Source organism: Loxodonta africana, chromosome 3 (assembly GCF_030014295.1).
Source record: "Loxodonta africana isolate mLoxAfr1 chromosome 3, mLoxAfr1.hap2, whole genome shotgun sequence".
In the NCBI taxonomy this organism is placed as follows: domain Eukaryota; kingdom Metazoa; phylum Chordata; class Mammalia; order Proboscidea; family Elephantidae; genus Loxodonta; species Loxodonta africana.
The window spans coordinates 75,672,471-75,687,727 of NC_087344.1; the positions used below are offsets into that span (position 1 = coordinate 75,672,471).

Sequence of the window (15,257 nt, forward strand, 5' to 3'; positions counted from 1 at the left end):
TCTTGAGTACCTACTGGTGTCCTAAATGTCAGCTATTTAAGGAGATTTAAAACATGATTCTTGACTCTGAAGGGCTAACAGTTCAGATAGAGAAATGGGACTTACATGCAAATGTATATATATATGGAGTCCTGGTGACTGGTAACCAAAAGGTTGGCAGTTCAAATCCACCAGTCGCTCTTTGGGAAACCTTATGGGGAAGTTCTGCTCATAGGGCTGTTATGAGTCAGAATTGACTTGACAGCAATGGCTTTTTTATACACACACACACATACATGCACAGAGGCTTTGTATGCTCAGTGCCAAGTAAACTGAGTAAACTTTTAAGTGTCACATGCATCCAAAGGTGGCTGGAATGGCCAGAAGGGTCTAAAGGGGGAGGTCGGACTTCAGCTGAACCTTGAAAGGAGGTTCTAAATTAGATACACCAAGAAGGGGGGATTAAAAAGTCTGTTCGAGGACACAGGTGAACAAAGCCAGAATGCGAAAGGTATGTTGGGGAACAATGTGGAGACCCCTTGTTGTAGTAGAGTCATGCAAGAGAGAGTCTAGGGATGCAGTTGGAGCAGTAGATAGATTGTAAATTCTTTCAGGTCAAAGGCCTTGTCTATATCTCCTCCAATCAGCCAATACACTAACACATAGTGAACAAAAACTAGAATTGAATTCCTCAGGGTTATAGAGGGCTTTGAATATGAGAACTAAAGAGTTGGACTTGATCCTCTTGTCTACTCTGAGCCACTAAAGGATTTCGAATAGTAGAGGGGTGATGTGGGCAAAATGGTGATTTAGGAAGAGTCACTGAAATAGGCTGACTACTTTCCATAGCCTCAGTTATCAACTGTTAGCTCCCAAATCTATATCCTTGTTTCTGACTGCTCTTCTGAACTCTAGACCTAAGTTTCCAACTGTCTGAAAGAAGGTCCTACTGACATCTTCATTGTGTTTCTTCTACTTTATCCCTACTCCCACCAAATCTGTGCCTTTTATTTTCCTTATCTCAACTAAGGTACTGTTCTCCTCCCAGTGATTCAAGCTAGAAACATTAGAATTATCTTGAACTCTTCCTTTCTTTAATCTTTCACTTCTAATTTATATTTAAGGGCTATTGTTTCTGCCTCTGCATTGTCCTGTGAGGCTGCCTGCCCTCTTTACATTCCTGTGGCTTCTGCTCTAGTTGTAACTCTTAGATTTGTTTCTTGGCCTGTCACAGTAGACCCCTAGCTGGTTCTTTTACCTCATGTTATTGTTTTTTTTTTTTTTAGATGCCATAAGGTCCATTCCCACTCATAGCGACCCTGTGTACAACATAATGAAACAGTGCCTGGTCCTGCGTCACCCTCACAATTGTTTTGCTGTGTTTGAGCCCATTGTTGCAGCCACTGCATCAATCCATCTTCTTGAGGGTCTTCCTCTCTTTCACTGACCCTGTGTTTTACCAAGCATGATGTCCTACTCTGGGGACTGATCCCTCCTGATAATATGTCCAAAGTATATGGGATGTAGTCTCGCCATTCTTGCTTCCAAGGAGCATTCTGGCTGCACTTCTTCCAAGACAGACTTGTTCGTTCTTTTGGCAGTCCACGGTATATTCAATATTCTTTGCTAACACCACAATTCAAAGGTGTCAGTTCTTCTTTGGCCTTTCTTATTCATTGTCCAGCTTTTGCATGCATATGAGGCGATTGCAAACACCATGGCTCGGGTTAGACGCACTTTAGTCTTCAAGGTGACATCTTTGCTTTTCAACTCTTTAAAGAGGACTTTTGCAGCCGATTTGCCCAGTACGATGCGTCATTTGATTTCTTGACTGCTGCTTCCATGGATATTGATTGTGTATCCAAGCAAAATATCCTTGACAACCTTAATCTTTTCTCTGTTTATCATAAAGTTGCTTTTTGGTCCACCTGTGAGGATTTTTGTTTTCTTTATGTTGAGGTGTAATCCATACTGAAGGCTGTGGTCTTTGATCTTCATCAGTAAGTGCTTCAAGTCATCTTCACTTTGAGCAAGCAAGGTTGTGTCATCTGCATAACGCAGGTTGTTAATAAGTCTTCCTCCAACCGGATCCCCCATTCTTCTTCATATAGTCCAGCTTCTTGAATTATTTGCTCAGCATACAGATTGAATAGGTATGGTGAACGGATACAACCCTGACGCATACCTTTCCTGACTTTAAACTATGCGGTGTCCCCTTGTTTGTTTGAACAGCTGCCTCTTGATCCATATACAGATTCTTCATGAGCACAGTTCAGTGTTCTGTAATTTTTGTTCTTCCCCATGGTATCCATAGTTGGTTATTATCCACAGAGACGAATGCCTTTGCATAGTTAATTTTTCTCCCACAATGCATGTAACATCTTTGTGGTATTCTCTGCTTTCAGTCAGGATCCATCTGACATCAACAACGATATCCCTGGTTCCATGTCCTCTTCTAAACCCGGCTTGAATTTCTGATAGTTCCCTGTCAATTTACTACTGTAGCCGCTTTTGAATGATCTTCAGCAAAACTTTGCTTGCATGTGATATTAATGAGATTTACCTCTTAGTGGCTCTCTACTGCAGCCTGGCCTTCAGTCCACCACCAGATTTGTTCCCAAAGCATGCCTGTGGTTCAGAAAATTTCAATGACATTCCTTTGTCTACTGAATTAATACCTCACTCAAGCTTTCTGGGTACTCTGTGATTTGACCTCAGATGACCTTGATAGCTTTCCTTCTCATTATATTGTGAAATGTGTGCTATGTGTAGCCATGTGGTTCTTTAAACCATATCCTGTGTACTTAAATGTCTCCAAATCACTGCTCATACTTCTTCTTCAGTTTGGAATTCTTTAACTCCTTTTGAGGCTGCTAAAATCCTACTTGTCATCCAAAGCTAAGTTCAAAAACCAATCCATGAACTCTTCTCCTAGCCCTGTGTCAAAATTAGTCACTTCTGTATTTGTGTTTTGCTGTCGTCTTATACATCTTGCATCTGGTGTGTTTTTTATTTGGTGTTATTATTAATTATTTACATGCTGTCTCTGCCCCTAGATTGTAAGCTCTGTGAAGTCAAGGAACAGACCTACTCTATTTCCCTTCTCTGCCAGCTCAGGTACCTCATTTTCAGATTACCAGGTGGATGGCACTTCTGGGGTTCTTGTAGTGCTTGTGAATTTTCTGTGGCCTGTAAGGAAAAAAGGGTAGACTTTGCTCTCATTTGCGTTTTTTAAAGATTCATAAATGCACTCGGGCCATGTGGATAGGCTCTGTTGGAGCAGGACACAGGACTTTACTCCTCGAATGCAGGCTTTCATTCTGACCTGAAGCCTATTCTCAAATTGCTCCTAGTGTAGTTGGACAGACAGACCTGTCTTATATAATAAACAGTGAAACTCATAATAAACTCAAGAGGAAGATCACCTAAAGTAGTGTGTGTAAGGGGTGGGAAAGAGCTCCTGCGGAGGTGGCAGTTGAGTTGAAGGCGGACGAATGAGAAGTCAGAGATGGGGGAGCTACATACCATGCAGAGGGAACAGTATATGCCAAGGCATGGAAGTGCTAGAGAACATGCCCCATTTGGGGGAAATTGCATGCTCCTTAAAAAATTGCATGCTCCATATATATATATATATATATATATATACATTTTTAGGGAGCTCTAGTGGCACAGTGGTTAAGCGCATGGCTGTTAACTGAAAGATTGGTGGTTCAAACCCACCAGTTGCTCTGGGGGAGAAAGATGTGGCAGTCTGCTTCTATAAAGATTGCAGCCTTGGATACCCTATGGGGCAGTTCTGCTGTGTTCTGTGGGGTTGCTATGAGCTGCAATCAATTCCATGGCAACAGATTTGGCTTGGCATGTTATTCAACAAGACTGGAAATTGCAGTTTTCATGGAAGAGTGGATAGGGATGAGTGGCAGGCAGGCACCACGTTATAATGAATCTTAGATGCCAAGCCAAAACGTTTGAATGTTATCCTGAATGATGCATCAGGCTTTGGAATTGGATTAGAGTTGCTTTCAAACCTGACTTCATTATTTGCCTGTGACCTCAGGCAAATTACTTAACCTCTCTGCGCTTTATATTTCTAGTAAAATGATACCGATCTTATAGGGTTGTTGAGCCTTAGAAATAATGTTTGTAAAGTACCTAAGTAGGTGCTCAATAAATGCTAACTGCTATTTTAATATTATTAGGATGATAAGGAGTCACTGAAAGATTTTAAGGTAGACAGTAACAAGATCAGTTTTATGCCTTAGAAAGATTTCTGGCACATTGTGCAGAATGGGTTAGAGCAAGAAAACCTGTTAGATGTGGGAGAAAAGATCAGTTTTAGACAAGTTGAATTTGAGGTGAGCATGAAACTTTTAGTAGGCAATTGGATATATGAGAGTGGTGTTCTGGATAAAGGCCTGAGCTAAAGATATCAATTTGGGAATTATATCTATTATATATATATATTTGGGGGGGGATTTATGTGGTTACAGTTGAAACCACGGAACTAGATTAAAGCATTCTGAGAGAATGTAGAGAACAGCTCTTAATTTTTTTTTGAAAAGCTATGGATTTCTTTTTCTCCCACAACGCACGTAACATCAGAAATGTTGCATGCAGTTTTAGGCAATGCACCACACCCTTTCCCCAGGTCCCTGGGTCCTTGGATATCTTAGGAACCCTCAATATAGAATGAAAAGAGAAGAAGGCTAAGGATGAATAAATATTTAAGGAGTGGGCAGAAGAGAAGGAACAACCAAAGAGGAAGCGGGGGGAACAGGATAAAGTGGAGTCTCAGATTCAAAAGGGAGAGCGTGTTTAAAAGGTGAAGGAATGATGAGCACTGTCATCTACTGCAGAAAATGTAAGTGAGCTAGGACTCAAAGCTATCTAGTGGATTGGCAGATTAATAGGTGATTCTGGGGTGAGCAGTTTCGGTGAATTTGTGGAACTAGAAGCTAGGTCATGTGGGTGAGTAGAAAGTGAGGAAGTGGAGACAGTGAGCTTTGTCATTGTGCTTGTTCAGGAAGCTGAGGGGAAAGAGCCAGTGGAGAAGAAGTTGAAGATATAAGAGTTAAAATATAATTGCTGGATTAAGGCTTCCAAGGAAAAGACGAAAGGTGGAAGATAGATTTTATACCGAAGGACTGGCCTAGGTTACAGGGAGGGATGCCTTTGCCACTGAAACAAGAATAATGAACATTGGGGTAGGTATTGGTAGTTTGGTGGCCAGATCTGTAATAGGCTCTTATTAAAGTTGGAAACAGGCATTAAATCCTTCTAATTCAGTGACCCTTAAATGATTAATAAATCCTTGATGCCTCAAGTGTTAAATTTGAGAACTTCTCCATGGATTCTCAGTTCATAGCCTCGAGAAGGGCTGAGTTTTTAAGATCGAAATGAATCCCTTTTCTTTTTAAACCTAATTCTTTGATTGATTCTCTTGTTCTCATATAAGGGTCCTTTCTGAGAGTTATTCCTCTGGTGTTAGGTGGAACGATCTTTACTAGGCCTGGAATTAAATTAGGGATTAATGTGTAGGAAGCCAAACCTAAAATTTACTAGTTTGAAAGTCTGAGCCATTTGGACCACTCTGAAAGTCTGTGTAACAGTTAAGGTTGCTCCTTAGCTTCCCTAATGAATTTCCTTGCTAAACTATTAAGATCTTAGTTTCCACACACTGCAAAAGGTCTTAGTTTCCACACACTGCAATATCCTCTTATCCTGATGTTTAAATCAGGAAATAGCTTTCATGCAACGGATGGATCTGCAACATAGGATCCTCAAGAAGGATCCCCCAGCTTAGGGGCTAAGGAGATGTGTAAAACCCTTTTCTGAGGAGGCTTATGGCTCAGTTCTTAGCAGGCTAGCTGGTCTTGGGAAGGACCATCACTTGTAATCATGTTGCCCTTGGTAATTATACCCAGAATAAGTATTTGGCTCTCTCCACCCGTAATTGAAAGTCACTTCAGTGGACAAATTAGCTATTAGAGGTGTGACTGATAGGAGACCATCAAGTTTCCTTAGTATATTATCCTCAAAGAAGGGCTTGATAGAGCAACAGACTAACTTATGGATAGTAAAATTAAAAAGAATCAATTGTGCTAGTCATATCTTCAGGTATAAATGAAATGAGGCCATGGATTAAAAAGAAATAACTCCACCTTTTTAAAATACTGATTAGTTTAAAAGGAAGTCTGTAATCCATTTCCATTTCTATTTATATATTGTTTGACCTGTTACAGCAAACATGTATAGCTTCTATAATAAAAGAAAAGCAAGAAAGACAAGCTCTGTCTGCAGAGGGAGAATTTTTTAAAACTAGAAGCAGATTGTTCTTGGTAAAGCAGAGTGGGCCTGGTATTGGTGAAAATGTGGTGGGTGGAACTTTTAGTTGGCTCTAATTTTGTTTTTTCATCAAGTCTGCACATGCCAGCGCATGGGTGATACTTACAGGAGTCTTTTTTTTTTTTTTTTTAATTGGACTGGATTCTTGTAGGTAACTTGGTTCTGATTTCATTCTGTGTGTTTGTTTAGCCAGTCTTCTAATCATATATTGACCAATGAAGAACGTATTTTTCTTGAGGTTTTATTATGGACAGCTTTAGCTGTTAAACAGGAGAAAGATGTGGTAGTCTGTTCCCCTAAGGATCACAGCCTTGGAAACCTTATAGGGTAGTTCTACTCTGCCCGTTAGGGTTGCAGTGAGTCAAAATTGACTTGATGGCGGTGGGTTTGGTTTTTTATGGGCTAGCTGTTAAAACCTGTGGGTGATATAAAAATTAAGGCATGATCTCCTTCCTTAAGGAGTTAATGATCTCATTGGTGAGGTAAGAATAAGGGTATCAAAAGTTCAGAACTCTATATAATTATGTTAGTGCTGATTGAGTGATGAGTACAGTAAGTGCCATAAAAATTTAGAGGACAAAAGAGCTATTGAGAGAGTTGTGAGGAAAGGCTGCCATAATAATTTTTCTCAAACACAAATGTGCTCATATCATTCTTCTATTTAAAATCTTTCAGGGCTTCCCTCTTATTTATAGGATAATAGTTTGTACTCCTTATTTGTCACGATTTGGCTCATGCCATCCTATTCAGTTTTAATACACACCCTATCTTCCATCCATTCTTAATTCTTTTTCTTTGTCATAAAAGAAAGTTTAATGATCAGAAAACAATTACAACAAATTACTATAATTTATTTTTAGATAGATCTTTCCTCTCTTAACATGTTATAATTTAAAACATTTCTTTCTAGTCTTTGCTCTTCACAAATTCTTCAGTGATTTCATCACAATTAAGCTGCCAAACAGTGTCTACTTCCATACATAATAAGGATAATGAATTGAGTCTTTCTTGAATTTTCTTTGTAAACTGAGGGTTTTTGAGTCTCTTTAGGGATGAAAACGAGCATTCTGTTGTGCAGTTTGTGATCGTTAAAGTTAGGAATATGTGTAAAGCAATTTCAACATTGGAAAATACACATTGTATTTTATCTTCTATCATGGACTCATACATGTCTAGATGAGTAAAATTTGTCTTTCCTGATCTATAAACTTAGTTCTCATGTGCATCTTTAATTCGTTGCAGTTCTCTGAATGTAAGCTCTGGCTTGTCTCCATTAATTTGCATTAGATGTCACTTCCTGAAGTAACTTTGTCCCTTCTCTTCTCTTTTTGGCTAGCTTCTACTCATCTTTTAAGGTTTGGTTAGTCACTCTTCTGGGAAACTTCCGCTAACATTGAACTACTCTTATGTTCTTGAGTATACTGTGCTTACCGCTGTTCTAGCACCTGTCAAATTTCATTGAAGTTATTTCTTTTCTCTTCTAGACTGTGATCTCTTTTAAAGGTAGGGATTGTGACTTTGGGATCTGTATTGCCAGAGTCAAACAGACTTTTCCTAGCATCTAGGTCCTTAATATAGATTTATTCAAAGAATAAATGAGGAAATGATTGAGCTGGATTTTAAAGAGAAAGTAGCATTTGGGTAGGTGGAGAGGGAGGAAGTATCATGCCATGAAGGGAAACTAAATACTATGAGCAAAGTGTCAGTGATTTAGATGAGACTGTTGTTGGCAAGCTGATTTGGATTCCGTCTGCAGATGACATGGGCTTGGAAAGGACGATGATGTTGTAAAACTGGATCAACATCTAAAAAACATCAAAATATGTTGGAGCGAGTGGTCAAATCTTATAAGAATCCTGGCTTCAAATAATCGCAGGACTCAATTAAGTGAAAGATGTATTAGGCTTATTATTGTTATTTTTTCTATAATTCTAGTGGCCCCACATGGAAGCCATTAGGTAGACTTTAAAAGGAAGCATTTTATGACAATTTATGGAACTTTTAAAGTCGTATGTGTTGCCTTATGAGGTAGTGAATTCTCTATTAAATATTTAAGTGGCAAGAATATAGATGTGTGTATATTCATGTATGTATAACAATGGTAGATGTATTCAAGTCTGAATAGACCTTTCAACCCTGAATATATGGTTCTTTATTGTTGGAAGGATTCATGTATCTGCAGGGAGTTGGACTTAGATAACTGCTAAGGTCCATTCTGATTCCTAAATTCTGTGGTCTATAGTAGGAAGAGGTAATTGTTCAGTGCAAAGCAGGAAAGGATAGGACAAATGTGAGAGCAAGGGGCATTTTAAGGTGGAGAAGAAGGATGTGAAGGTAGGTCCAGAGTTAGAGATGGGGCAGAGCTTATTGAATGGCTGCAATCTCAGAAAAATAAGGATAGTGCAGTTACCTTGGAGCCCTGGTGGTGCAGTGGTTAAGAGCTAGGGTGCGCTGTGGCTGCTAACCAAAAAGGTTGGCAGTTTGAATCTACCAGCTGCTCCTTGGAAATCTATGGGGCAGTTCTACTCTGTCCTGTAGGGTTGCTATGAGTCGGAATCGACTCAAAGGCAATGAGTTCGGATTTTTTGGGTTTTTAGTGCAGTCATCTGGGAGTGGAGAGAGAGAATTGGCATTATTTGGAATGGTACCTGTACAACTTTTACCAAGGAATCAATTATAACAATTCGAAGGGAATAACTAACTGGGCAGTAGGGGGAGGGCCTAGGTGAAGTTTGCGTGAATTATTAGGAGCCAGATTTATATAATTCTGTAGTTTTCTTCTGAAATGTTCTCTGACTTGGAGAAGAAATGGGAGAGTCAAGCAATGGTGGTAATTGAGATTTGGAGATTGTCATGGTGAACAAGTAGTAGATATTTAGACAGGTGAGAGTCCTGGGGTATTAGTGAGGGCACCTTTGAATTGCTTAACCGTGTTGCGTAGCATAGACTGAGAGAATATTAGATATTCTTAACGAAGGATGAGGAGAATGTTCAGGAGAATGAAAGATTGAGAAAGGTGACTGGTAAACAGGTTGTGTTTGGAGAGGGGATGAAGATGTGGTAGTGTGACAGCTGGATTTGAATTAGAGATAAAGGCTAGTAGCCAAGTAGGGCATTGTCCTTTGAGCTCAGCACATCAGGTACAGTGTCAGCATCAACATGTACGTTTTAGTAATGTGAGGGTAGCGGTGGAAGATACATGTGGAGATAATAAATGTGAACCAGGTTGTCAGGGAGGGTTAAGGTAGATTTGCTACGTGGAGCGGGGTGGGCAGCAGGGACGGGTCAATGACAGTGATGATTATTTAAACCCTGTGGTACAGGGGATGGCATGGGCTTCAAATAAAAGGAAGAAGGGCGGGGCTGATGGATCAGTGGTCTGGAAGTGGCTTTGGGGAATTAGCACGAGTGGGAGAAGGCGAGCCCTCTGCAGGATAGGCCTTCTGTGGAGCTATCACTGTCAAGTACTGAGTCATGTTTCTGTTGAAGTGAAGAGGTGAAAAAAAATTAGAATGAAGAGGAGTTTGCCCACAAAGAAGTGGGGGTTCTGTAAGACTTAGGAGAAGGAAGGGAAGTAAGAGATGGGCAGCGGAGGTAAGCTAGATAACTTTGGGAGTTTGCCTGGATGGTGATGGCTGGTAAGGAAATAGGAATGAGGGAAGAAGTGGGTTGGACAGAGAATGAAGCATTGGTCGGGCGGGTTGGTGCATGTAAAGAGTGAGATTTAACTGCTGCAGTGTGAGCATCCCAAATGCCCTTTACCTTGGTGGGAGGGGTCATGTCAAAGGCCACCCGCCCTCTTCTTTTGGGATATTCACAACTGTGGCTTTTTGAAGTTTGTTATGTGTATGTGCTGAGTGGGGTCACTCTCCTCCCCTGAGAATTATGATGCTAAAGAGTCTTTGCCATGACGTGATTTTTGAGGGATGTGATTCTATCTAATCTGTAAAGTGACACCATGACCAGGACTGACAGGGAAACTCAGATAGGCCAAACCTCTGTAATGACAAGAGATACTGTCTCACTGTTCTTTGTGGAAAGCCAACCCTTTTTAAGGGATCCTGGAGAAACTGAGGCATGGGAACTTTTTGCCTGAGTAGCAAAAAGCAATGCCTTCTCTGTGTTTCCTTTACAGATGAACGGGACCGGGTTCAGAAGAAGACATTCACCAAGTGGGTCAATAAGCACTTGATGAAGGTAGGACCCCTTTATATATGCTGTCCTAGCTCCTCTTGCTGCTCTTGTTCTGGATCTGTCATTCCCTTTGCTCAGGTAGTTCAGATTGCTTGCCATGTGCTCAAGTCTATGGAAGATCCACGTGGCTTTTTTTTTTTTTTTTAAACTAACATAATCATAACAGCATGGAAACGTTTACTGATGAGTTTCCTGGTGTGGCCAGTAATATATGCCATTACCTCAGAAGATTTAGGTTGCCATATGATGATTCCTGGGACTCAAAGAACACTTCACTCTTAGCTTTACAAATTATTTTATAAGGCTCTTTCTTTGTTTTTATTTTTCAGTCTGATAACTATGAAAGGATAAAACAGAGAGAATTTTGTTCTCCTCTAAGTACACAAGTTCTAAATGTACAGTTCGATGACTTTTTACATGTGTATATACCTGTAACTATATGCCTGTAAAGGAGCCCTGGTGGCACAGTGGTTAAGCAATCAGCTCCTAACAGAAAGGTTGACAGTTTGAACCCACCAGCTGCTCTGCTGGAGAAAGATGTGGCAGTCTGCTTCTGTAAAGAATTACAGCCTTGGAAACCCTATGGGGCAGTTCTGCCCTGTACTATAGGGTTGCTTTGAGTTGTAATCGGCTCGGCAGCAACAGGTTTGGTTTTTTTTTTATATACCTGTATAACCACCTTGCAGATTGTCTTAGTTTCTTAGTGCTGCTATAACAGAAGTTCCACAAGTGAATGGCTTTAACAAACAGAAATTTTTCTCACAGTTTAGGAGGCTAGCAGTCCAAATTCAGGGCATTGGCTCTAGGGGAAGGCTGCCTCTCTGATGGTTCGGAAGGGCGGGCAGGGGGAGAATTCTTGTCTCAGCTTGTCTAGCCGGCCATCCTTGTAGTTCCTGGGCTTGTATACTGATCTGACTTGGTCATTTTCAGATAGTGTGGGTCTTCCCCCTGTGTCTGCCTTCTTCTATGCCTAATCTGCTCTTTATCTTACAAGTGATTACTTTAAAACACACCCTATACTGATATGGCTTTATTAACATAACGAAGAAAACCCTATGCCCAAATGAGATTACATCCACAGGTATAGGGTTAGGATTTATAACACATATTTTTGGGGGATACAATTCAATCCATAACACAGATCAAGATACAGGACATTTCCAGAATTTCTAGGGGTGGTGAGGAGGGGGGATTTTATTATTGGAGAAACTGATCTCGCAGAGGTCACCGGTGACCTCTTAATTGCAATATCCAGTGGCTTAGTTTTATCTTCCTCCTATTTAATTTCTCTGTAGCATTTGATATTGTTGACTAACTACTCTTTAAATGTCTCTCTTACTTTGGTTTCTGGGACATTTTTTTCCTGAATTACCTCTTTCCCCTATGAATACCTTTTTCTACCTCTTTCACTGACTTTTTTTTTAATAATTTTTATTGTGCTTTAAGTGAAAGTTTACAAATCAAGTCAGTCTCTCACACAAAAACCCATATACACCTTGCTACACACTCCCAATTTTTTTTAATGAGACAGCCTACTCTCTCCCTCCACTCTCTCTTTTCGTGTACATTTTGCCAGCTTCTAACCCCCTCCACCTTCTCATCTCTCTTCCAGGCAGGAGATGCCAACATAGTCTCAAGTGTCCACCTGATCCAAGAAACTCACTCCTCACCAGCATCCCTCTCCAACCCATTGTCCAGTCCAATCCATGTCTGAAGAGTTGGCTTGGGGAATGGTTCCTGTCCTGGGGCAACAGAAGGTCTGGGGGCCATGACCACCGGGGCCCTTCTAATCTCAGTCAGACCATTAAGTCCGGTCTTATGAGAATTTGGGGTCTGCATCCCACTGCTCTCCTGCTCCCTCAGGGGTTCTCTGTTGTGTTCCCTGTCAGGGCAGTCATCGGTTGTAGCCGGGCACCATTTAGTTCTTCTGGTCTCAGGATGATATAGTCGCTGGTTCATGTGGCCCTTTCTGTCTCTTGGGCTTGTAATCGCCTTGTGTCCTTGGTGTTCTTCATTCTCCTTTGCTCCAGGTGGGTTGAGACAAACTGATGCATCTTAGATGGCTGCTTGCTAGCGTTTAAGACCCCAGAAATCACTCTTCAAGGTGGGATGCAGAATGTTTTCTTAATAGATTTTATTATGCCAGTTGACTTAGATGTCCCCTGAAACCATGGTCCCCAGACCCCTGCCCCTGCTACACTGGCCTTCAAAGCATTCAGTTTATTCAGGAAACTTCTTTGCTTTTGGTTTAGTCCAGTTGTGCTGACCTCCCCTGTATTGTGTGTTGTCTTTTCCTTCACCTAAAGTAGTTCTTATCTACTATCTAATTAGTGAGTGCCCCTCTCTCACACTCCCTACCTCCCCGCTCTCGTAACCATGAAAGAATGTTTTCTTCTCAGTTTAAACTATTTCTCAAGTTCTTATAATAGTGGTCTTATACAATATTTGTCCTTTTGCAACTGACTAATTTCACTCAGCATAATGCCTTCCAGGTTCCTCCATGTTATGAAATGTTTCGCAGATTCCTCACTGTTCTTTATCGATGCGTAGTATTCCTTTGTTCTTTCAATGACTTTTCTTCCTCTGTGTGACTCTTCCACATTGCTCTTTTCCCAGGGTCCTAATATTGGCTCTTTTCTTGTTTTGTTCTCTGTGTTCTCCTTTGGTAGACCTGTCTGTTTTAGTCACAGGGATTGTTGGGTTGAATGAAATGCAAAGACACACAAGTAGAAAGGCGAGAGAGTGATCCCATAGTATCTGATGTCTGGATCCAGTTGGGCTTTATGAAAACTTATCACTTATCAAGCAGCTACCCTCTCTCTTATCTATGAGGGAGACCTTTTGTTCCTTCGTTTTTACTTCTTTCTGTATGTTTCCTACATTAATATGTACATTAATAAAACTCTCCCATTGCTTATGTATGAGCCATCATGGCTGCCCCCTAACTGGTGAAACAAATCCCTGAGGCTCCATGATTCTAAAGACACAAACACAGAAAATTTTTTGGCTGGAGTTGTCTTTTTCTCCATGAGTCAGCTGTGAATTTATAGTTCAGTAAGCTATGGCCAGGGAAATGGCCACATAAGTAAAACGTGGCTTCTTAGGCCACTCCTTTCATGTGGACTGTGGGTGAGAGCAATTTTCAAATCACTAGATATGGATAAGGAGGCAATGATAGAGCCCTTTCCCTGTATTCTTTCCCCAGCCAAAAAAACCTGTGTTTCTGACAGTCTACTTGACAAGTACATTTGGATGTTACCCTGGCATGTCCTATGTTGAACACATCCCAAATTGCTAAATATTTTCACTCATGCACCCAGCTGTTCAAGTTAGGAATTCAGAATCATACTTGATTCAGCCCTTCCTATAATCTCTCCTTTGTTACCAAGTCCAGTCACTTCCAGCTCTGTCTTCTCTTCTCCATCCCCATTACTTCATTCTAGTCCAGGGTTTTGTTATTCCTTGCCTTGACCACTAAATAGTTTTCTAATGACATTTTCTGTAATAACAGTGATAATAGTAGTAGTAGTAGTTTATTGAGTGCATACTACAAGTTAGATGTTATTGCTGTTAGTTGCCATTGAGTTGGTTCCAACTCAGCAACCCTATGTACAATGGAACAAAAACACTGCCCGGCCCTGCACCATCCTCACAATCATTGTAGTGTTTGGGCCCATTGTTGCCTGCCACTGCGTCAGTCCATCTCATTGAGGGCCTTCCTCTTTTTCGCTGACCCTCTACTTTACCAAGCATAATGTCCTTCCCCAGGGACTGGTCCCTTCTGATAACATGTTCTAAGTATGTGAGACAAAGTCTTGCTATCCTCGCTTTCAAGGAGCACTGTGGCTGTATTTCTTCCAAGAGAGATTTGTTTGTTCTTCTGGAAGTCCATGATACACTCAGTATTCTTTGCCAACACTATAAGTCAAAAGCATCAGTTCTTCTTCGGTCTTCCTTATTCGTTGTCCAGCTTTTGAATGCATATGAAACAATTGAAAATATCATGGCTTGGGTCAGGCACACCTTAGTCCTCAAAGTGACTTCTTCGCTTTTTAACATTTTAACAAGTCAGATACACTATACTAAGCTCTTTACATGGATTACCTCACTTAATCCTTCAGTGACCTTATGCTATAGGTTCTATTAATATCCCCATTTTAGTTTATTTTTTTTTCTCATTGAACCCATAGCCATCACATACTAATCTCCTCATCGCTCCCTAGCCCTACACAACCAATAATCTACATTCTGTGTCTACAGATTTGCCTATTCTGGACATTTTATATAAATGGAATCATACAATATGTGGTCCTTTGTGACTATCTTCTTTCACTTAGTGTGTTCCAAGGTTCATTCATGTTGGGGAGTTCATTCTTTTTTTTTTTAAAGCCATTTTTAAGGGTACAATTCCATGATCCTGTCACTGAGCATTTACCATGATGTACAACCATTTGTTGTTGTTGGGAAGATCTCTATTTTATAGATGAGGAAAATGAGGTTTAGAGAAATTAAGTTACTTGCTCGAGGTTACAGTGCTAGAAAAAGGCAGAACTGAAATTTTAGAATTCAGGCAGCCTAAGGCTTAGAGCTTACTGTGCTCTTAACCTATGCAGTGCTGCCCCTGGCTTCTGCTCACTTCTCCAGGCTCAGAGTGCCAAAATCCCTTCATACCTTAAACTCTTGCTGAACCATGTGCCACACTATTTTATGACTCTATATCTTTGCTCATGCTGTTC

At 40.7% G+C, this 15,257-nt stretch overlaps 1 protein-coding gene across 7 annotated transcripts in view; it reads left to right on the plus strand.

Annotated features, from left to right (window-relative positions):
• Positions 1-15,257, plus strand: part of MACF1 (microtubule actin crosslinking factor 1) — a 257,548-nt gene that overhangs the window by 15,145 nt on the left and 227,146 nt on the right. For all 7 annotated transcript variants that reach the window (XM_064281771.1, XM_064281766.1, XM_064281767.1 and 4 more), the window contains exon 2: positions 10,463-10,524. In XM_064281771.1, coding sequence (XP_064137841.1) covers positions 10,463-10,524 — 62 coding nt within the window. The remainder of the gene's footprint in view (positions 1-10,462; positions 10,525-15,257) is intronic.